This window comes from Eublepharis macularius, chromosome 1 (assembly GCF_028583425.1).
Source record: "Eublepharis macularius isolate TG4126 chromosome 1, MPM_Emac_v1.0, whole genome shotgun sequence".
Taxonomy (NCBI): domain Eukaryota; kingdom Metazoa; phylum Chordata; class Lepidosauria; order Squamata; family Eublepharidae; genus Eublepharis; species Eublepharis macularius.
Genome location: NC_072790.1, coordinates 137,824,498 through 137,846,421, shown reverse-complemented (window position 1 = coordinate 137,846,421; position 21,924 = coordinate 137,824,498). Strand labels below are relative to the sequence as shown.

Genomic DNA, 21,924 nt, shown 5'->3' with positions numbered 1-21,924 from the left:
GTGCTATTCTTAAAAAAATCTTTACTTTCATTTTCATCCTTTATTACAGCTTAACTATTTTGCATATGTAACACTGACAGAAATTTATACCATCAGAAAATTATACAACATCCGCTACATACAGAAAATTATACCATCTGTCACTGCTACGTAGATAATGAAAGGAGAGCAATTACAGAAGTCCTTAAAATATCTTACTAAAAAATAAGCAGGTCACAAACAAGAAATCTGTTCTGAGAAGAAGCTCCCAATCAGTTCAGCTTTCCATATTTATAGGTAGTTAAAATAATCTCCTAACAATAGCTAGCTGTTCTACTCAATAAGGGTGCACATTCAGTCTTGGCTAACTAATCAACACATAGCTTTAAAACATTATGCAAAGTTATCTATACTTGAATATAGTATAGATTAGTATAGTATAGATCTTAAAATATATAAAAGCTGTTAGTTCATTCTTGCTACTTTTTATCATATAGTCTATTTTAAAATAGTGATCTAATACATATGAATATCTGTTGGCCCTCAGTCATCTTTGAATTGTATCTTCACTTCTATGAAGTCGTACATTCTTGCTGTTCTTAGACACTTCTACACTTGAACCTCAACACATAGTATCTATTGATATGGATTAGATAGTTTAAAATCTACAAAAGGCCATATAATTGTGTTACTCCTTTGTTTCTTGCCCCTCTCTCCAAGGCTATTCTATTCTGGGTCTGTAAACTCCCTTTTGGCATGTTTAGCTGAGAGGCTAGACCAACTTGTCTCTGGTATGCAGAGACATCCTCCATGATCTTTCTGGTCAAGTGCAATAGTTTCCCTATATTCCTGGTGATACCCATGTGATAACAACAGTTTGATTTGCTCAGGAATTTATTCTAATCATTTTTCCTCTGTTGCTTACCATGACAAGCTTTCAAATACATGCTATCAATTGCCTCTCCAGTACCCTAAGAATTACTCTTTCTTTATTCCATTTAGTAGTTTGAAGCATTTGAATGCAACTGTAAGAAGCTGTTGAGTTCTACACTAACATGCATAAAGTCTTGGCTAAAGTGATTTACTGAACAATCCTAAGCAGACTTATACCCTCTAGGCCCATTGCCTTAATGTTCTTACAGTGAAATCCTAAGCAGAGTTACACCAGTCTAAGTCCATTGAAATCAAGGGGCTTAGACTGGTGTAACTCTGCTTAGGATTTCACTGTTAGGGTATAACTTTTCTTAGGATTGCACTGTATATCTGGATCCAATATTCATTAATATATTATATCACTGTATTAAATTGCTCACCTTCCATCTCATGGTCTGTAGGTGTAATTGAGATACATGGGGCTGGGGGGAACACTTCACAAGTTAATTGCAATCCTCTTGTGTCTTTTTTTACAATGAAAAAGTTCCTGGTCATCTAAGTTTACAAGCACAAATAAATTTCTAGTCAATACAAAAAAAACCTTGTTTTATTGATTTCTTGGAGCCAAAGCATTTAGAAGGCTTATGTGCCACTATGGAAAAGTAAAAAGAAAAAGAGCTCTTTGAGAAGCTATAAATGATCCTTTTATTTCCTATTCTTTTGTACTTGAGCTGCTATTACTTTGAAGCTTCTCTACCATTTTTAAAAATGTTGAAGAAACATTTTTTTTTTATATATATATATATATATATATAAAATCATGATTCTACATCCATCATTAATCCTAGATACCAAACAGGTAATTTATTCATTCTTTATACTGGATACCTGTGCCAAATAGTGGCATGCCAGACCACTCTGCTTATCACACAGGGCCAACCATCCACCTAAGGCATCACTGCAGCAGCTCATCTTGCTCCTAGTACGTATGGCCAAGTACAATCCTAGGCCCTTTTCACTCTACATACCTGCTTCCAGAACATCACAAGACGCAGCACAAAAACCACAGAAGATAGCGTCTTCTCGCGAGAGTTTTGTGTGATGTCGCGTGAGTTTTGTGCGACATCGCACAAAACTCTCGCGAGAAGACGCTATCTTGCGCCATTGGTGCATAAACTTGAATAATGGTTAACAGGCCTTCCATGAAGTCTGACTGATATTAATTGGCCAGACTTTGTGTTATAGGTTTTGACTGCTTGTGTTATGTCTCACCTCACTATTAGAGCAACACCGTTTTTTGTTTTTTTAGTTTCTTATTTCTGCAGTAAACAACTTTGTGGTTTTCTGACTGTAAATGTCCAGATTTGGTCCATATTAGTTCACTCACACCCAAGACTGCACAGTTTAAACATTTCATTTCTTGTTTCATGATTTCTAGCTTACCTGGCTTCATACTTCTCACTAAGATGCATCCACCCCCTTCAGAAATCAACAGTCATATCAGCAGAAGAGAATTGACTGTTCTAATGGTGAAGCAAATGGAGGAGTTCTTGAAGAATAGCTACTGGGCACCAGCAGTAGTGAAAGGTGACACTGGCGGAGGATCTTTCACAGACAACGGCAGTGTCACTTCAACCAACCCTGGTTAGCACTGCACAGAAAAATGGTAAACCATTTCTGATAATTTCTTATCTTGAAAACCATATGATGAGACAATCCAAAATGAAAGAAGATATAGTACTGGAAGACAGTTCCCCCAATTTGGGTGGCAGATGGCCCATAAATTGAGATTGGTTTACAGATGTTTAATAAAATATATATAGATAACGTGTTACAATTGAGAAAAACCTATACAATTTAAACTAGATATTCTCTTAAGATGATCTTTACTAGATTGATTACTATTTTTATTCCAAAGTTTCATTTCTTCCATGCTTGAAAAGTCATGTAAGAAAACATTTCCTAAACTTTTAAAATATACAACGTATTAATTTAGCAATGCATGAATACTGATATTAAAACCAAGTTTTTACAGCGCATTGTATATAGCATTTAGCTGAGCCTAGAAAAAAAATATTTCCAGTGCTTACTTGCCAGTATCAATTTTATAGGACCTAGCATCAAACATAAGTGCTGCCAACCCTGTAGAGTTCTGAAAAAAAATTCACATTCCTAGGCAGCATCAGCATCAAAGTTATAAGTGCCTGAGTACCCAGGCCCTTCAAGTTTTTCCAGCCCTGTGAATAAGTACATATAGAGAAAGAGTTAGCAAAGATCAAACTGACACACTCTATTAGCTTCTTTGAAGAGGAAGAAAAGAACATATAGAGGAGGAATATTATGGGTAAGTGGGTAAGTGTAATTTTAATCAGTAAAATGCAAATAAAAAGGTTGTGACTTTCTGATATGAAATAGTCCTTGACTTTTATAATTCTTAAGCACTTTCTTTTATCAGTTTGCTGATGTATGTTCTATTTTAAAATCAGAAGGATAATGGATGTGTTTCTTCAACAGTAAATTGGGTTTTATATCAGAGATGTGTCAGCTCCACGACAGGTTGACCTGATGGTGGTCTTGCATTTGCAGCTCTCCTTCATGTCTGCTTTTCAAGGTGAGGGGGTCAGTCTTAAGAGAAGTGTAGAAGATTGCTTGATCCCCAAGGAAACATTGTGGAGCCATAACAACATTTACTGCAAGCTATAATCATTTTATCTTCATCTTAACAGCTTAAAAGCAGAGATATGCTATGCTGTCACACGGATTTTTATTAATCAAGGGCAGTTAAAGTTTGAATGAATATCATAAATTAAAATATGGTTCTTATTTCTAATAAATGTCCAGTGCTTGTCAGCTTCCAAGGAAAATACACCACCTGCTACAGTCAGTAATTAATGCTTTGTGTTAATAAAATTATAATATTTTTAAAGCAAACTCTCCCTTTTCATTTCAGGTTTGCACTTAATTCTAACACTGCAGATAAGATATAATGATCATAACATACAGTATAATCTTTTTGGTAGAAGTAGAGGCCATGTAGTACGTCTGTGTGCCGGTACAAGTGATCCTCCATGGTGTCTCACTCAGACATGTCCCCCACTCTCCAGCCAGCCTCAGCTGAGAATACTACTACTCACAGTAGGGCTGCCAACTTCAGGGTGAATCTGGAGTTCTCCCAGAATTACAATTGATCTCCAGACTACAGTGATCACTTCCCCTGAAGAAAATGGCAACTCTGGAGGATGGATTCTATAGCATCGCTCATATACTAAGCTCTCTCGACCCTCCACAGGCTCTGCCCCCAAATTGCCAGGAATTTCCCAACCCAAATTTAGTTGTCCTAACTCACAAATACACTACATGCCAGAGACATGGAGAAGAGTGACAACTGGATGAGAGGCACAGGAGACCTACTGTAGTAGAATGTCTAGACTCTAGAGTATTGGACTAGGATCTCGAAGACCAGGATCTAATCCCTGCTTTGCCATGGAAGCTGGGTAGGGGACCTTGGACCAGTTACATGCTCTCAGCCTAACCTACCTCACAGAGTTGTTGGGAGGATAAAATGGAGGAAAGGAGAATTAAGTTGTTTTGGAGAGAAAGACGGTATAAATTAAATCAAAAAGTAAACAGATAAATAACAGATTGCAACCACTTGTGCCCCTGTGTCTAAATGACAGATTGTAAAGTTTCTGGCCACTCCCAAATTTTGGAAATAATTTTATTTATTTACTTATTTATTTACATTACATTATATTACATATACATTATATATATGTATTACATTTACATTATTTATAGTCCAGCTTTCTAACAGAGTAAACCAATTCAATCACCAGGATGGGACATTCAATAAATAATGCAACAAGATTTGGATTGCAAACAAAGCTGCAACAAAGCATAAGTGTTAACATAACACATGAAACAATGCAGAAATTACACAGTAGGTTCATACTTACAGCAACAGCAAGTCTGTACATACTATACGCAGTAGCATAGTCTAAAGTCCCTATACCTTTACCAAGGCATCTTTCTCAACCATTTTGTTTCAGTACAACTGTATTACCTGTGCAAAAATTACCTCCTGAATAATTCAGTTTTGCATAGTTTTTGGAATGTGATAACTGAAGCCTGATACTGGCCCATCACTTTTCACTAATGAGCAATACATAGGGCACACCATCCACAGTTTTCTACTGCAGTTGCACCAGAGTTCAGCTCCACCAGGTTGTCCACCTAATGCAAGATCACAATGTTGAATAGCAAAACATCCAAAAGAGGGAGATATTTTAGTGAGCAGGGCGTGTCTCCAAAAATCACCCCAAACTCACACTGGTTCAAGAGGCTCCAGTGTCCGAAGATGAAATTGGGGATGATTTTACCAGATTTCACCTATTCACTGAAGCATCCTCCTCCAATCCATGGCATTTTGTCCACAAGGCTCTTCTGTTGTCCTCCCTCCAGTATCAGCTTTCTATGGATCAAAGGGAATTGCTGCAAGAGGCGGGAAATCTGTGTTCATGAGTTCATTATACTCATAGTTCATGGGATCCATCCCAACAGTCTTAAAATAGTTAAAATATTTTAACATAGGAACCAGAAACCCAGTGTACCATCATTAAAATTGTACCAAGCTTTTACAATTTAGTGGAACAATTACCGCTGAGGATAAAGTTTCTCGAGCTAATTCTTAGCTAAAAGGTTAAGTCCTTTATAAGGCAGTTGTTAAAGTCTATCAGGTCCTTTATGATTATCCAAGCATAGCACAATGTGGTTATCATAGGTATGCATTTCATTTTCTTATTATTTATTTTCAAACGTGTTCAAAACTTGTCATGTAGGCACTCCTGAATAATAGGTTTTCTATATCTCGGACCCACAAATCAGGATAACATAATCTGCATATAATGTGAATTATTTATAAATATGCAAATTAGAAGACAATATTAGCATACCTCATTTATGTAATTTCTATGAGATGCTTTATCTTGGCACCTGACAAATGCCAGAGACAGTGAGGGAAAGGAAAGTGGAAAGTTTTCCAAAGAATTTTTTTTAACTGCCAGAAGAGATAGATTCTCTTATTAGCAGCTGTAGCTCTCTAATTTGTATCTAAAAACACAGTGATTCAGGGTTGGGATGAAATGATAATGAAAGCATGGCAAACAGAAGGCCATGGAGATAGTGCACAGTGTTCCAAATGTCTCCATATTCCCCTGCCAGGTCTTGGTATTGGGACCAGTTTGTTTTCTCTCTGCCTTTTGCGTTCTCAATACTACTAAAACAAAAAACAAGAGAGCCAGCAGTGGAGTAGGATTGCACCTAACTGTATCACTTTAACTGGACCAGAATATCTGCCTCAAGTAAAAACCTTCCTTATCCAGTCTCTGTCCGTTAGGCTGCTAATCAAGACCTCTCAACAATTAATTGTATTCCTTTAGCTACATAATGGGCTTGTCATATTTGCATTTCTCAATGCAAGGTTCTCTTGATCCTCATTTATATACAGTAATTTAGATTATTTGGAATTGCCCACCAAAGCCATGTCACCAATCAGCCCAAAACTGCTCTTGAACTCACCCCCCCTGTGGGGATACCTTATTTGGAAGTTTTCCCAGGAGCTAGAACCAACTGCTTAAGTCCCCATCTACAGCTAACTATCTTTTTCTCTTCTGGTTTATTTTTGGATTATTTCCTGTTCAAGAGATTTGAACCCATTCATCATACCTTGGCTTGAATCTGTAGGGAGTTATAGTAGTTATAATCATCTCTCTTTCTTGAGTCTCTTTTTGAGTGTAGTAAAACAACAGGATTTGAGTCCAGTGGCACCTTAGAGACCAACACGATTTTCAGGATATAGGCTTTTGAGAGTCAAAGCTCTCTTCTTCAGATTCCTGTACTCCAATCCTAGACTCAACTCCAGTTATTTTACTACAGATGAAACTGAGTGTAGTAACTTGTGCAGTGTTTTTTCACACATCCTTATACAAGTACATAGAATGCTTGGTATTGTTTTGACTGCTGGAGAGTGTTGATTTTCCAACCAATGTGTGGCATTTTGCTTCCTTTATGAGACTGTTGGAATGTAACACCTGTAATGAAACCTTTCTATAAGGCTTTGAAATTGCCTGTATTATGCTGTCTCCCTGCCTTCTTTAGTGTTCCCAAATGCTTTTCACTGCTGTCAAAGGATCTCATCTTAGTTCTCTCAGTTTAACCCAAAGAACAGAAAGGCTTAACCCAAAGAACAGAAAGGCTTAGAATATTTTGCAGAATGACAGAATGGTTAGCATGTGGGGGAGGGGTGGCTGTGAAGTAAAAAGGGATCCTTTATACTAGATCAAATAGATGTTTTGCTGTTTAAAAACAGAGTTTATATTAAGAATATTCAAAATGGCTTCAGGGTGGTTCACAAGAGTAATGGTTTCAGAGCAGTTCATAAGTGTAATGGTTTCAAGATAGGTACAAATCTCTGAATGTTTCTAAACAAACTCAGTCACAAAGACTTCCATCCTCCCATTGCCACTTACACTAATAATCTCCACAAAGAAAGGAACACACAGACTTTGCTCAGAGTACAGCATCTAAGGTTGCCGGATGGTCTCCAGTCCAATACCAGGCCTTTGGGAGAAAGGGCTTGGTACTCACATAATATCTTTACTCCTGGCCCTAGCACGATGACATCACTTCTGGAAGTAACATCATTGTGCCAGCCTGCTCAGGCCCCAGCAGCCAAGTCTCTTGGTGGTAGGGCCATGTAGCCTGGAGCAGGCAATAGGGAGCCAGCCTGGCCAATCTAGCCCTCCTAGGGATGCCTCTCAATGGGGAACAGGGAGGTGGGGGCTCTATGAGCTAGTCCTGCAAGAAGCACCAGCCCCTGAGCCAAGTCCCATTTGTTCTGTGGCAACATGTGGGCCGCTTTCCTGAACACCATGCTGCTTCCTCCCCTTCCTAGCCAGCCCAGCCTTCCAACCCCTTGACAGGGAGCAGAGAGGCAGGGGTGCTATGGGACCGCCCCGCAAGCAACACTGGCCACTGGGCCAAGTCCTACCTGTTCAGCAGTGGAATGGGCTGGTTTCCTGCAAGCTGCACTGCTCCCTCCCCTTCCTCATCTTTCCCTTCCTCCTCTTCTTCTCCCACCCCTCCTGCACCCACAGCCAGGTGTTGGATATTTTCAGGACATTTCCCCCAGAGAGTCCAAGAAAATACCAGATTGTCCAAGTGAAAAATGGATGCTTGACAATCATAACAGCACCTCACTCCTCCCTCTTTTCTTCAGAACAGTTCTCAGAAACACTTGAACAACACACTGACCTCTTAACCAAAGAACCCCTCTCTAAATCTTGCAGCTCACTAGAGTACAGCTACCCTCCAGTCATAGCACACTTCATTCACCAATCCAGCCTTCCTCCTCCTTTCCTCAGAGGCCTGCATTTTAACCACAATAAACATACATTCAAAACCCCACCTTAATTAGAGGAAACAAATACACAAAATTATTTATTAGGCAAAACATTACCACTAGAGATGGGCACGAACCAGAAAAAAAAGAATTGTGCGGTTTGTGGTTCATTGCATTTCATGAACCACGAACCACGAACTTTCTCAAACCTGCCCTGGTTTGCAAACTGGTTTGTTTGGTTCTTGAAAACGGCACATCCAGGTCTGCAAATTGCCACTTCCGGGTCAGCAGAAGGCCACTTCCGGGTCAGCAGAAGGTCTGCAGGAAGTCCATCCCCTGTTGCCTAGGAAACTGATTGCTCAGTGCCAGGCTGTCTGCAGCAACAAACCAAAAAATGAACCAAACAAACCAGCTGTAAGTTCGTGGTAGTTCGTCAGAAATGGGCTCTGACGAACTGCTGGTACGTGAACTACGAACCGGCCCAGTTTGTCATGAACTTTGGTTCATATTTCAGTTTGTGATCATCTCTAATTACAACACATACTTGAACTACTCCCTTCAATACACTCAGTTTCTGTTTTCTCTTTATCCATATTCACAAGATTCCTTCCAAACATGCAGAGTCATCTTTCTACTTTATCAAAAATCATGTCTACAGTACATCCATCTGCTGTCCGTCTGTTTGACCACACACAGTAATAACTATACATAAAAAACTGTCCACTAGAAATATATTCTATGCACTGTGCAAGCAAAATGTTCCTAAAAATTTAAGTATGGCTAGGGAACTGAAGGGAAGCTCAAGGATTACAGGTTCCCTGCTTCAGACCTTGCCTTTTCCCATATGAATACCTCACCACATTAACCATGGTTAAAATTAATCAGGAATCAGCATTATCTACAAAGCTGGAAAAAAATTCAAATCCTGGTTAAGAGCAAACCAGGCTAACATTAACCATGTTTAAGGTAGGAGTTTATGTAAACCAGGAGAGGACAATATCTAAGATGTCAGCTGCTTTCACTGGACTACTAAGCCATGTGAATGCAAGTTTTGCGTGCATTTTAGTCAGAGGAGAGGCTAGCAGCATTCATTACTTATTTGGGATTATATTGTTCCAGGTTCAGTTGAAGAAAAGTTAGGCGGAGGCATTTTTCAAGACAATTTTGGAAAAGTGTCACAAAGGAGTATAATATCCTTTAGTATGAATAGGTACCCAGGCCATTTAAGAAGTAACTCATTTCTCAGTACAAGAATTTAACACTAGAAAGATACCTTGCGGACAACATTTATTGTAAGGTAATAATTGAGAAAATTAGCAGCACTTGACTTTTACCATGTTGCCCCAGGGATATTATGATTAATGCACAGTCTCCATAGCCTGTTGTTCAATTATACTTTAATTCATTTGTTACTAAGATCCTATTACTTAAGAAAGCAAGCCAAATCTATCATAAACTTTCAGACAAAATAATAAACTCTCTCATTAGTATTTGGCTTGGGTTTATGAAGCATTACAATGCACTGTAAAATTTCAATGGTTTCAGCAACAAAGGACGGATATGACTTCGCTGTGTATAGATAAATAATTCACTTTTAAATCCTTATGTAAATCCCATAGAGAAAGGAAAATATAAATATTGAGCATTATGTGGATTTTTATATTAATACTAGGGAGGGGTGCAATATATTATGCCAGAGATTCACTATACAGAGGCAAGAAGCTGTATGATTCACGGAATCTAAGAATGCCTCAATATACCAAAGGTATGGGTTATTAACACTCATTTTTAAACACTGTTCATATGTTACTGAATTGAACTTGCACTTTTTTCCTTCAGGGTTTGCTCACATATTGCTTTCCCTCAGGTTTCTCCAGATGTCTAAATAATTGCACCTCAGCAAGAATCACCAGCACTGACAGAACCATAGGGGCAAGTTTCTGGATATCTAGTCAGCTCTGAACACTGAACACAAATAAACAGTGGTGGAGAGCAGAGAAAAACTTGCAGTTCTGGTGTAGAGAAGAGAGAGTTTGAGCAATAAAGGGAATGAAAAAGATCCCAAACAATAAATTATATCTGGGTTAAAAGCTGACAAAAATTAGGACTACAGCAAGGATGAAAAAAAGGGGAGGGGTTGGGGGAAAACCCCCACAAACTCAACTCAAACAAGCAGGGGAACAAAATAGAGGTGTTAAGTTACAACCTAAAGATATATATATATTTGAGAGTATTTATTATAGATGTGCACCAATATAGATTAAAAACAAGTTTAAAACATAAGGTCTGAATGGCAGGTTACATATACATACTAAAACTTGCTAAAACATCTCAAAATACAGATGATGGTACAGTGCAAGGACCAACACAAATAGACCAAGGTACAGTAAAAACCGACCAGATGCGTTTCGGCCGTAAAGGCCTTCCTCAGTGGTCAATTGTAAACCATTTATGATCACACACACCCACACATATAGAAACCAATCATGCAATGCTCCCGGTGCTTTATCTTGAGCTCTAGTATTGTGTGATAAACTACAAATATTGCAGTAGATCCAGCACTGCATTCACACACTGCTCTTCGTTTATTGTTGCGCTCTGAGGCTTGGTTTCCAATGTATAAGGAGTGTGTTACATCAATCTGCAGTAACCTGCATTTCCTTTTACTTTGGCTGATTCTATTATTTTTTTATAGAATGATAATGGCCAAACAATAAAACAGCAAACTGAGATTCTGTACATTGCTTGGTCCTATCTCACAAACAAAAACAGTAAATAAAATTAAGCCTACATATGAAATAGTTAAATCACTCTGTATTTCCTGTATTTACAGTGCAGTCTGGGGTGGGGGGTGGGGGGGAGCACCCTGGAAGCTGACTAGGAGTTATGACAGAGTATTCTGGACTTACACTGGCATAACCTCCCCTACAACCTAAATACGAACCAAAAAAATCCACGAACCAGCCAAGTTCGTGTTTTTGCGAACCAGTGGTTCGTGGAAGCTCATTTCCATGAACTTCCACAAACTAGTCTACTGGTTCGTTTGGTTTGTATTAAAGGGGCTGTTTAAATGTCCAATTCCTGGGGAAATGGCCATTTAAATTTTTCCTGCCCCTTGCCGCCTGCCAGCTGATAGTTTAAAGGGACCTGCTGCTTGCAAGTGGCAGGACCCTTTAAATGGCCCAAACCCAAGCCCCAGCCTCCCACGCCCCCACCTCAGCCCAAACACCCCCAGCCCAACACTTACCTTGCTGCTGGGGTGATGGAGCCACCCTGCGGGCCCGTGGCCTCCTCCTGCGAGGGATGAGAAGGCAATTTTTTGCCTATTCTGCCGCTGCATGAGCCCACAGAGCGGCAGAGGAGGTAAAAACGGCCATTTGAGGGGCAGGGAGGCTGTTTTCGGCCTCCTCTACCGGTCTGCGGGCCTGCACAGTGGTGAAAGACGCCAAAAACGGCCTTCCTGCCCCTTGCAGAAGGAGGCCGCGGGCCCACAGAGCAGCTGGGCCACGGCCTCCACCACCCCAGCAGCAAGGTAAGTGTGGGGCTGGGGGGAGGGGTATTCCCTCCGCCTGCCAGCTGATAGCTTAAAGGGACCTGCCCCTTGCAAGTGGCAGGAAAGGGGCCTTTAAATGATTAAATGTCCCTTTCCCTGCTGCTAAGCAGCCAGAAAGGGGCATTTAAACCCCACGAACCATGAACCGGTTCGGGAACTTGCCCATTCATGGGAGTTCGTGGTTCCTGGTTCACCATGAACCTGATGGTTCCTTTTTTGGTGGTTCATGCCCATGTCTACTAACAACCCCTGAACAAGTTCCAATTCAGGTTACCCATCCCGAGTAAAAGAGAGCTGAGGAGCCAGCCACTCCACTTGCTCACAAACTCCAACCCCTTCCCCCTCACCAGTGGCACCCCTCCAATGCCGGCCTCCATGGCCAGAGCTCGGGGAGGGTGGCATATAAGAGTGCACGGGGGAATTTTGAGAAATCCAGGCTGTCTCTCAGACCCACACATGGGAAGAGAACTAAGTCCTGCTTGACAAACTATTCACCCCATCTGACATTCCTGTACAAATATGCCACCCTAAGTCATGGCCTGGAGAGGGCCAAGGATGCCCTGAAAGTAAGAAGGTGCAGAGAAGCTGGCCGCCCTGGCCCGCCCAGTTCTTACTGTTGGCATCCCTAAACACTGGACCATGGTTGAGGCCTGGAAGGAGCCACCACGAGAGCAGGAGCTGGCATGACCCAAGTCTATTAAAGGGGTAGCCAGGCAGGCATGCTCAACATCACCATGGGGATGGGTGCCCTGCAGCCTATGTCAGGTCTTTGTGTGGCCAGGTCCCAGGCTTGGGTAGAAGTAAGAGCATGGCAGGGTGGCTGTGAGTTTGCTCCTGCACCCTCCGTGCAAGAGCAGCTGCCACACCCCTCGACTCCCTGCCTCACAGGATTAATGCCCAAAGCAGCTATGGTGGCACTGGGACATCCAGATGCAGAGGAGGAACAGTTCCCTGCAGAAGGACTATCCAGCACTTACCCGCTGGCAGTATCTTCAGATGCAGAACTACGATCGCCTGCCCCCCTGGGACACAGACACCCCTTGTTGGCATGGCAACCCTTGCCACAGAAGGAGCGGGGCCGAGGCAACGGCCCACCATGCACATGTCCCTTCTCCCCCTCCACATAGGTCACTGTATGGCTGAGGCACCTAGGAGCAAGACCAAGTCACCCCCTGACATCCCATCACAACCGCTCTTCCAAATTGTCACCAGGAGCAGACCCCCAGCCAGCCCTCAGCTAAACCATGGACCCCAGACAGATGCTCTCCCAGTTCTGTCTGCTGCGCAAGTAGCCACAATCTTGCTGCAGAAGCTTGCAAGAGAGGCACCCCACTGTTGGCAGCTTAATAAAGTCTGTGCAGAACAAGAACTCTCTCTGCTTGCTCACTGGGAGCTGACAGTAGTTCCCCCACCCCTCACTGTCCCATGAGGCAGCCCTGCAGCACATTTCCGGGGATGTTCCCCAGCCCTGGGCTGCTAGGGATGCCGCGTCCCCAAAGATCCACCAGGCATGTCTGCCCATTGGGTGGCTCAGCTCTCAGAGAGGGAGTCCACTGATCCTGTGGAGGCTGCTGCTGCATGCCGCTTCCACCCCACTCAGCCCCCATCACACAGTCGTGCAGGAACTGAACAGATTCATTTATCAGGCTGCTTGGAAAGCAGGCTGGACATATATCCCCTGAGAAAAGTTCCTCAGGGTTCAGTAATTTCCTCCATTCACAAACACCATGATACAATATGGACATCTAAACCAACTCTATGACACTAAAATGCCATTCTATGGGATAAACATAAACAATGTTATTGCCAAGTTGTCTCAACAGCAGAGGTGAAACTGCTGAAAATGCAATAGTTTGAAAAAATAATATGCATCCATGAGTTCTCTGTTATTTGTGTATGTTTTACAATTCATTCCTTTGTGGGTATGGGGTGACTATAACTGTGCTTCTTTTACAGTGCTTAACAGAACCAGCCAGCTAATCAGTTTTCTGAATTAGTCCATCACAGAGGCTTTGTGAAAGAGTCAGGATTAGGAAGGAAGCATGTAAAGGCACCATTTAAGAGTTTCCCTTTTTGCTACTACCTTCTTTCATGTCAAATCTATCTACCCATTTAGATAGTTAATTCCTACAGATTATTGGTGTTTTAATCATATTCTTCAGATTTCCTTACCTCAGAAGCTTCTTGCAGCTATTAGCTCTTGACATTTTTAGTACTTTAAAACACTTGGAACTACCAAAGAATGATAATACTTTTGCTTCAAACTCTCTCGTCTGAAAACTTCAAAATTTCAGTTATTTTACTAATATTTTATTTAGGGTCAAACTGTTTATGATACTTGGTGACAGAGTTTCACCTAAATTATTTCAAAAAGCACTTTTCTTTCCCCTGGTAACAAACAAAGCAAAACAACCATCACAAACTCCTAATATTTCAGGTACAAGTTTAGCTCATGAAACAACGTATTAGAAAAACTTTTAGCCAAAATAAACTTTGACAATACAGCACTTTATTCCACGTATTAAAATAGTAAATCTTAAAGGAAAACATAATTATATATGATTTAGTGTGGCCTCATTTTCTGCACACAGTTCTGAGAGACGCTTTATATATCCTTATCTGTAGACAAAGATGGCCAAACATTAACGTTGGATAATACTAAAATGGCCAGTCCTGGCAATTTCCCCCAAATAAACAGTAGATAATATGGAGCACATGATATCCCCTAGAGATGGCAATCAGGACATAAATCCTCAAAACACAAGGGAGCTCCATTGGGAATTCTTCTGATGTACCACCACTCCCCCTGCCTGCTCTGCTTAGCGGGACTATAATTCTTCTCCATAGTAATTGGATATGGTGAGAAGAATGGTAGAGGAATCAAGCAGAAATCCCGGAGAATGTATTCCGTTGGTATTTTGCGCACACATTGAAGGGTGTAGGTATGCTCTCTGGGCAAGTATCTGGAAACATTACTTTAACTCTGAAAGCAAGTGTCAACTACTTAATTTATAGAACCAAAGGTGAAAAAGCAATTGCTTCCTTCCTCTCATCCTTCAGCAATTTTTACTATCACATTTTAAAACTTATCTCTGCAGCCATGAGGACTAGAAATGTATTTTTAAAATAAAACATAGTGTCTCTGAATTCTCATCGTCAGAACCCTGCCAAGTGGGAAGTGGGAGAATTGAGACAAAAGCAGAGGTGGCTTTTCCCAGCAGCCAACATCACAGTCAGCAGCAGGGGTGGGCATGAAGCATGAAAAAAAACTAACCATGCGGTTCCTGGTTCATGCATTTTCACGATCCACGAACTTCCCCGAACTGGGGCAAGTTCGCGAACATTCAGCAGTGGCACGGAAAGGGGCATTTAAACCTGCAGATCAGCTGCTTGTCAGGGAGATCCCTGACAAGCAGTTGATAATTTAAACAGCCATTTAAACTGTTTAAATGGCCATTTAAACTGCGGGTGGGGCTGGCCAGCCAAGCCCCACCCACAGATCCCCGATAAGAGCGGGTGAGGCTTGCCTGGCCAGCCGGGAGTTCCTGGCTGGCTAGCCAAGCCCCACCTGCAGTTAAAATGGCCATTTAACTCCGCTCCGAGCAGCGGGGAAATGGCCATTTAAACTGCAGGTGGGGCTTGGTTGGCTGGCTGGGAGTTCCCAGCTGGGCAGCCAAGCCCCACTGATTAAATGATCAACTCTGCAGCGGAACAGAAAGGGGCAATGCTTTTTAAAACGAACAAAACGAACCAGCATACCAGTTTGTAAGTTCGTGGAAAGGAGCTGGTTTGAAAACCACAAACCGGGCTGGTTCGTGGTTCTTTTTGGTTCGTGTTCCGTTTTGTGCCCATCTCTACTCAGCAGTCATATCCTACTACATCTTATTGACTTGTTAAGAACATTTTTGGTGGTTTATCCCTGGTTCCATGTGTTATCTCCATGTACAATAATTCAAAGTTTATCACCATGCATGAGAGGTCTTCTGTTTGTAATGGAAAATACTTACTATTTTGAGGTTCTCAGTATTTGAACAACTTAGAAACTCCTTGCTGAACACATATGATAGAGTTTTTAAAAAATTAGATAAAGAAGTTGCCCCTTATCATTTGCACACACATGCTCACCAAACAGTACACTAACAATATCAGCTCTGCAAGAATTATCAACCAATCATTCTTTTATGTTTTCATTTCTGACAACCAGGATTCTGAAAACTCCATCACCATGAACGAGGCACTGGATTCCTTGTCACATTCTAGTTGCTTATAGGAGTTCTATGAACCACTAAAAAACAACTCGTCATTTAAAATGCCAGTCATCACTGTTTATTATGACTTGAAATTTCAAACTAACTGGCATAGTTGGGCAATAAGAAACACAAGATGTCTATGCAGGATCCTCATAGCAGATTATGACCCCACATTGTTCCTCTTATGTAAAAAAAAAGGCTTATTTGACATGTATTTTATCTTAGAAATGCAATTATTGGAGGTAGTAAATTCTCATACCAAAATAATGCAACTCTCCTATCAAACTGAAAAAGCCTATGGTAGACTCCTTGTATAAACATGAAGTTTCTCAGTTCAGCAATGGCTGAGATGAACTACTCAGTTTTTCACAGACTTTTACCACTGTATTCTCAAAGATTATACAAGTTTTTTCAAATATAAACAATGTTGATGTTTAAACTTTTAACTAAATGCTTAATTTACTGTCATTATAGTCCATTTGTTCTCATCATTCATTCCACTCATAATAGATATCAAAATATTATATAAAACATATGAAGTTACAACAACAACAACAACAACAACAACAACAACATTTGATTTATATACTGCCCTTTAGGTCAACTTAATGCCCACTCAGAGCAGTTTACAAAGTATGTTATTATTATCCCCACCACAATCACCTTGTGTGGTGGGTGAAGTTGTGAGAGCTTCAAGAAGCTGTGACTGACCCAAGGTCACCCAGCTGGCTTCAAACAGAGGAGTAAGGAAACAAACTCAGATCTCCAGATTAGAGTCCTGCCACTCTTAACCACTACACCAAATTAGAGGGAGGAGATGTCATTTTTCCACAATACTTTACTACCTCAGAGCTGTTAAGGCAGAAGCATCATCTGAGACAGAATATAGGCATTCCAGTATTTTAAGAATTTTTTTCAAGCTCCCTCCACACTGTTCTCTCAAAATCTGCATTTGGAAATATTTGAAAGTCTGCTATGAAACCTCTGTTTGGCTAAGGCTTCAAATCATCAATCCATTTGAAATAGAGAGTCCTCATGTTAATGTCAAAGAGATTGCTATAAACATTGATAGGTTATGATCCAATACCTATTGATGCAAATCTCATTATTTAAAAATAGTCTCACTGATTTCAATGATATAACTCCTAAGTAAGTAGTTTGAAAGTTTCAGCCCATGTATAGGCTTTACATGTGGAAACCCTGATTCACTAATTTAATTTCCTATTTATGGTGTTATTCTAATAATGATAATAACATTTATACAGGACTTTCCCTAAATGCTCAAAGCTCTTCATATACATTATCCCATCATCTTTATAACATCTCTATAACATAGGCCAGTATTAATATGTCCATAAAATTGGAAGCCAGATTTAGGATATTTTATTTATTTATGATAGCAACTTGCATAAAGCCAGCAAGTGGTGTATAGCACAACAAACCAGTGCTTTCCTGGTTCACAGCTTCTGTGGGGTTTCCATACAGAAAAGATTTCCTGCGGTTTCCCTATACTACTGCAGCTGCCAGTGCAGAGGCAACAGGGCTTCCATAGGATAGGTTTCCTCACATTTTCTCTTCCCAGCACTCCTATTTGCCACACACACCCCACTCCCAATCACAATATACTGAAAGGTAAATTTGCCAGAAAGATGAATCTTCAAAGGGAGTCACAATGAAAAGGTTAATACACTAACAGATGCCCAATAATCTAAATTCTTAATGTCTTGCAGGACCTGTTATATTACTTAAATTGTATTTATGATAATAATAGCATATATACAACACTCTCTAAATGCTCAAAGTTTTTCATATATATTATCCCATCACTGTATGTGAATCAATATCCTTTTATACAATCTTTGCAAATAGCTTTAACCTGTACTGCAAAAGTTTTTGTTACTTAAAAGTTTTTGTTTTGTTAATGCAAAACCAAAAATATTTAATTACTACTAAACTCCTAATATATTTGGTTTGCTATGGAGGTATACTCTACTGCACTGATGTGCACAGGGCACAGGGAGCTGAGCCTGAGGGAACCCCAGACATAGAATGAATTCAGAATACTTGCACATCTTGCAATCAAGATGTGAACTGAATAGTGGCCAAGTTTGCAGATGACAAGAAACTATTCAGGATGGTCAGGGCTTTTTTTCTGGGAAAAGAGGTGGTGGAACTCAGTGGCTTGCCCTCAGAGAAAATGGTCACATGGCTGGTGGCCCCGCCCCCTGATCTCCAGGCAGAGGGGAGTTTAGATTGCCCTCCGTGCCGCTGAGCCACGCGGAGGTCAATCTAAACTCCCCTCTGTCTGGAGATCAGGGGGCGGGGCCACCAGCCATGTGACCATTTTCAAGAAGTTCCGGAACTCCGTTCTCCCACGTTCCCCCTGAAAACAGCCCTGAGGATGGTAAAAACCAAATCTGACTGTGAAGAACTCCAGGAGGATCTCCACAAACTGGGTGAGTGAGGAACAAATTTAGGCAAGTGTAAGGTGATGCACACTGGATCAAAAAAATAACAACTTCAAGTATATGCTGATAGGGTCTGAACTTGCTGAGGCTGAAAGGGAGAGACCTTATGGTTGCAATGGATAGTTCAGTAAAAGTGTCAGTGTGCCGCAGCAATGAAAAAAGGCAAACTCTATGCTGGGGATTCTTAGGAAAGGGATTGAAAATAAAATGGCCAACATTTTAATGCCCCTGTATAGATTTATGGTGCAGCTTCATTTGGAATACTGTGTGCAGTTCTGGACACCATATCTCAAAAAGGACACTGATAGACCTGGAAAAAGTACAAAAGAAGGCAACCAAGATGATTAGGGGGTTGGAACAACCTTCCTATGAGGAAAGGCTGAAGAGTCTTGGACTTTTTAGTTTAGAAAAGAGACGAATAAGGGGGGAGATGATAGAGGTTGATAAAATTATGAACCAGGTAAAGAGTAGATAAAGTGAACTTTTTCTCCTTCTTCCAAAATACTAGAACTGGGGGCATCCAATTCAGCTAATGGGCATTAGATTCAGGACAGGCAAAATGAAATACTTATTTACACGAGTGAAAAAGATGTGGAATTCACTGCAAGAGGATGTAGCAATAGGCACAGGCACAGACACCTTTAAAAGGGGATTAGACAGACTCATAGAAGATAGGTCCTATCAGTAACTACTAGCCACGGTGACTAAAAAGAGTGCCCTCCATGCATCTGACGACAATAAAATTGGTTAATCTTAAAGGTGCTGCTGGACTCTTTTTGATTTTGCTACTACAGACTAACACGGCTAACTCCTCTGGATCTATTCACATTCAGAGGCAGCTAAACTCTGAACACCAGTGCCAGGAGGCAACTTCAAGGGGAGGCCTCTGCCTCTATGCCTTGTTGTTGGCCCTCCATAGCAACCATAAAAAAAAGCAAAGTGCTTCAAAACATTTAGAGCTGAGGAATGGCAGGGAAAGCTTAATTCTGTCCCTCCCTGCTGCTTTACTACTCCCAATTGTTTCTCTCAAACCCATATTCGAAACCTCCCCAAAGGGAGGGGGGCGCTGCAAAGAACAGAGGGGGACATCCCATCTGTCCCATTTTCCAAATTAAATTCCATCTCAAATAACTTTATTTTACGTTTTTTTAAGTGTCATGATACTTTTAGATATGTCAGAGTACAACATGTAGTTGGCCCTTATAAAATAAAGAATAATTTATGATCAACAACTTTACACTTTCGCTGAGAAAACTGTATAAAACAGATGAACTTTATATTTGGGGGTGGGGGGGGGGGAGACACAACACAGAAGAACACAATCGTATGTCTTCTAGAATATCTTCAGGGTGGCCAAATGGTAGTTTGAAATGATTTCTACTTTATGGAGTGCACAGGTTAGGGCCAGGGTCCTCAACCTGTCTCGTGTAACAGTCACATTTGAGTCCTGCAGTTCCCATATGCAATACCCAATTTGGATTATGACTATGGCATACATAGAGAAGGGGCTTCAGCCTCCCCCCACAACAGGACTTTCTTGTGTGTGTAATGGCACTCACAGGTACTGAGCGCTGGCACCTTTTGGTTAGGGCTGTCCCAAGTCTTGAGGAAGAATTGGTGGAAATTGCTGCAATCTTACTTTTTTAACCCCCAAAAGATTGTTCCCTACACTGTTTTTTTGACCTGAAAAGGTCCAGAAGACACTATTTAGTCAATCAAAGAAATCCACAAGTGTTACTGGGAAGTAAAAGGCTGCAATGCTGAACAGTGTCCAAGGAGGACAGGCATTGGATGCTGTCCTTAGAGAATACTATAGCTCAAAGGCAAGGGGACTGCTAAATTAGCACCACACATAGTGTTAATTGCAGTGTTGATGCTTCTATATCTCAAACGCCTCCTGAGTAGGGTCAAACTGGAAAGCAAAAAAAATAACTTGGAAATAGTAATTAAATTGCCTCTGCTTTGTTCAAAATACAAAAATGTTAAATAATTACAGATGAATGACCTAAGTTAAGCAAGTTCCCAAATCTAGGCCTTCCAAATTACTATTAACAATAATTTAGTTCATGTATGTAAAAACATTGTTTCAATACATATCCCTTTAGGTATATTCTGATGAAAAACCAGCAATGAAATAACTAAATAAAAACACAGAATTCTTTTTTAAAAATGTATAATAATTCTGAGAGTAATCTAAATGGAAACTGTTTGAAATCTGGTCTTGGAGATTGGACCATTAATTCTATGCAACATTTTTTAACAGTATGTGGCGAAAACAGACAGAAGGATTCTAAACAGGAAGTCTAAAGAGCCATCTTAAAGCAGAATTGCCCATTCTAAGCCCAATGACCACAGTTAGTGAGCTTAAAAAGGTGTGACTAATTAGAATGCCACTATCAACCACATTCAAGAAAAAAACCAAGATTTTTGGTCAAGAAACTTAATGTTTTAAAAAAGAGGAAGGGCAACAAGATATAAATTAGTATAATTGTTGCAAATAAAATCATTTCATAAGTGTTTGCTTTATAAGGATAATAAATTGAAAAAATGATTTTGGTGCAATATATTATGATGATACTTGGATAGGATGAGGTGACTTAACTGATACGTGACTTAACTGATACATCTTTTAGCCTGGAAGGTGAGGGGGCGTTTTGGAAGAATGGCACACAAATCATACCCAAGCCAAGCTGTTGTGCTGTCATTTCCCTGCCCTTGTCAATGGTTAGCCCATTGCTTTCCAGCGAGATTCGGTGGACCCAAAAGACCGGAAAACCGCTTAAGTCACACATACCACCGTGTTTTTCATCATGGCTTTGATGGTGAATCCATCGCTGACCTGCTTCCTACTTCTTTTTTCTTGCCGCAGCGGCTCCTGAAATTGTGGGGGTCTGTCTTTGGGAGGGCAGGAGCCTTCTTTCTCCGCCACCATCTTTTCAGGCGGCTGAAAGAGGAGGGAATGGAACTGAGGGTTGGGAAATCAATCAGCTTGGGGAAGGGAGTAAATAAAATGAATCAACCCCCCTCGTTCTAAAGTGCCTTCCCCTGCATCAGTTGTCCCTCAGCCCGCGCCTAAGGCCCTTCGTAGGATCCTGTGTGGATGCAGGGCGAGGAGGGGGGAGGGGGAAGTTGCCTGTTTCTAACACCAACACGCTTCTAGGGACTCTGTTGCTAGGCAACGTGTCAACAACCAGCCTGGGTAGCCCGAGAATTCCGTCCTCGCCAGAAACTCCTGGGGGACAGCGAAAGCGGCATTGGTATGCGCATGCGCAGGAGAGGCAACCGAAGCCGCTGGCCTTTGGTTTGTTCTTCGTCGCTGCGAGAGTTTCCTGCCTCCGAAAACACAAACCGCTCCGACAGTCAAAGAGCTGCGGGAAGAGGTTTACAAAGGGGAGTAGTGTA

The 21,924-nt window shown here is 41.1% G+C and overlaps 1 protein-coding gene across 1 annotated transcript in view; it reads right to left on the bottom strand.

Annotated features, from left to right (window-relative positions):
- The window catches only part of PACRG (parkin coregulated), a 456,930-nt gene extending 435,301 nt beyond the window's left edge, over positions 1 to 21,629 (bottom strand). The window contains exon 1 of the mRNA XM_054998188.1: positions 21,317 to 21,629. Coding sequence (XP_054854163.1) covers positions 21,317 to 21,454 — 138 coding nt within the window. The 5' untranslated portion in view covers positions 21,455 to 21,629. The remainder of the gene's footprint in view (positions 1 to 21,316) is intronic.
- Positions 21,630 to 21,924: the final 295 nt, after the last annotated feature.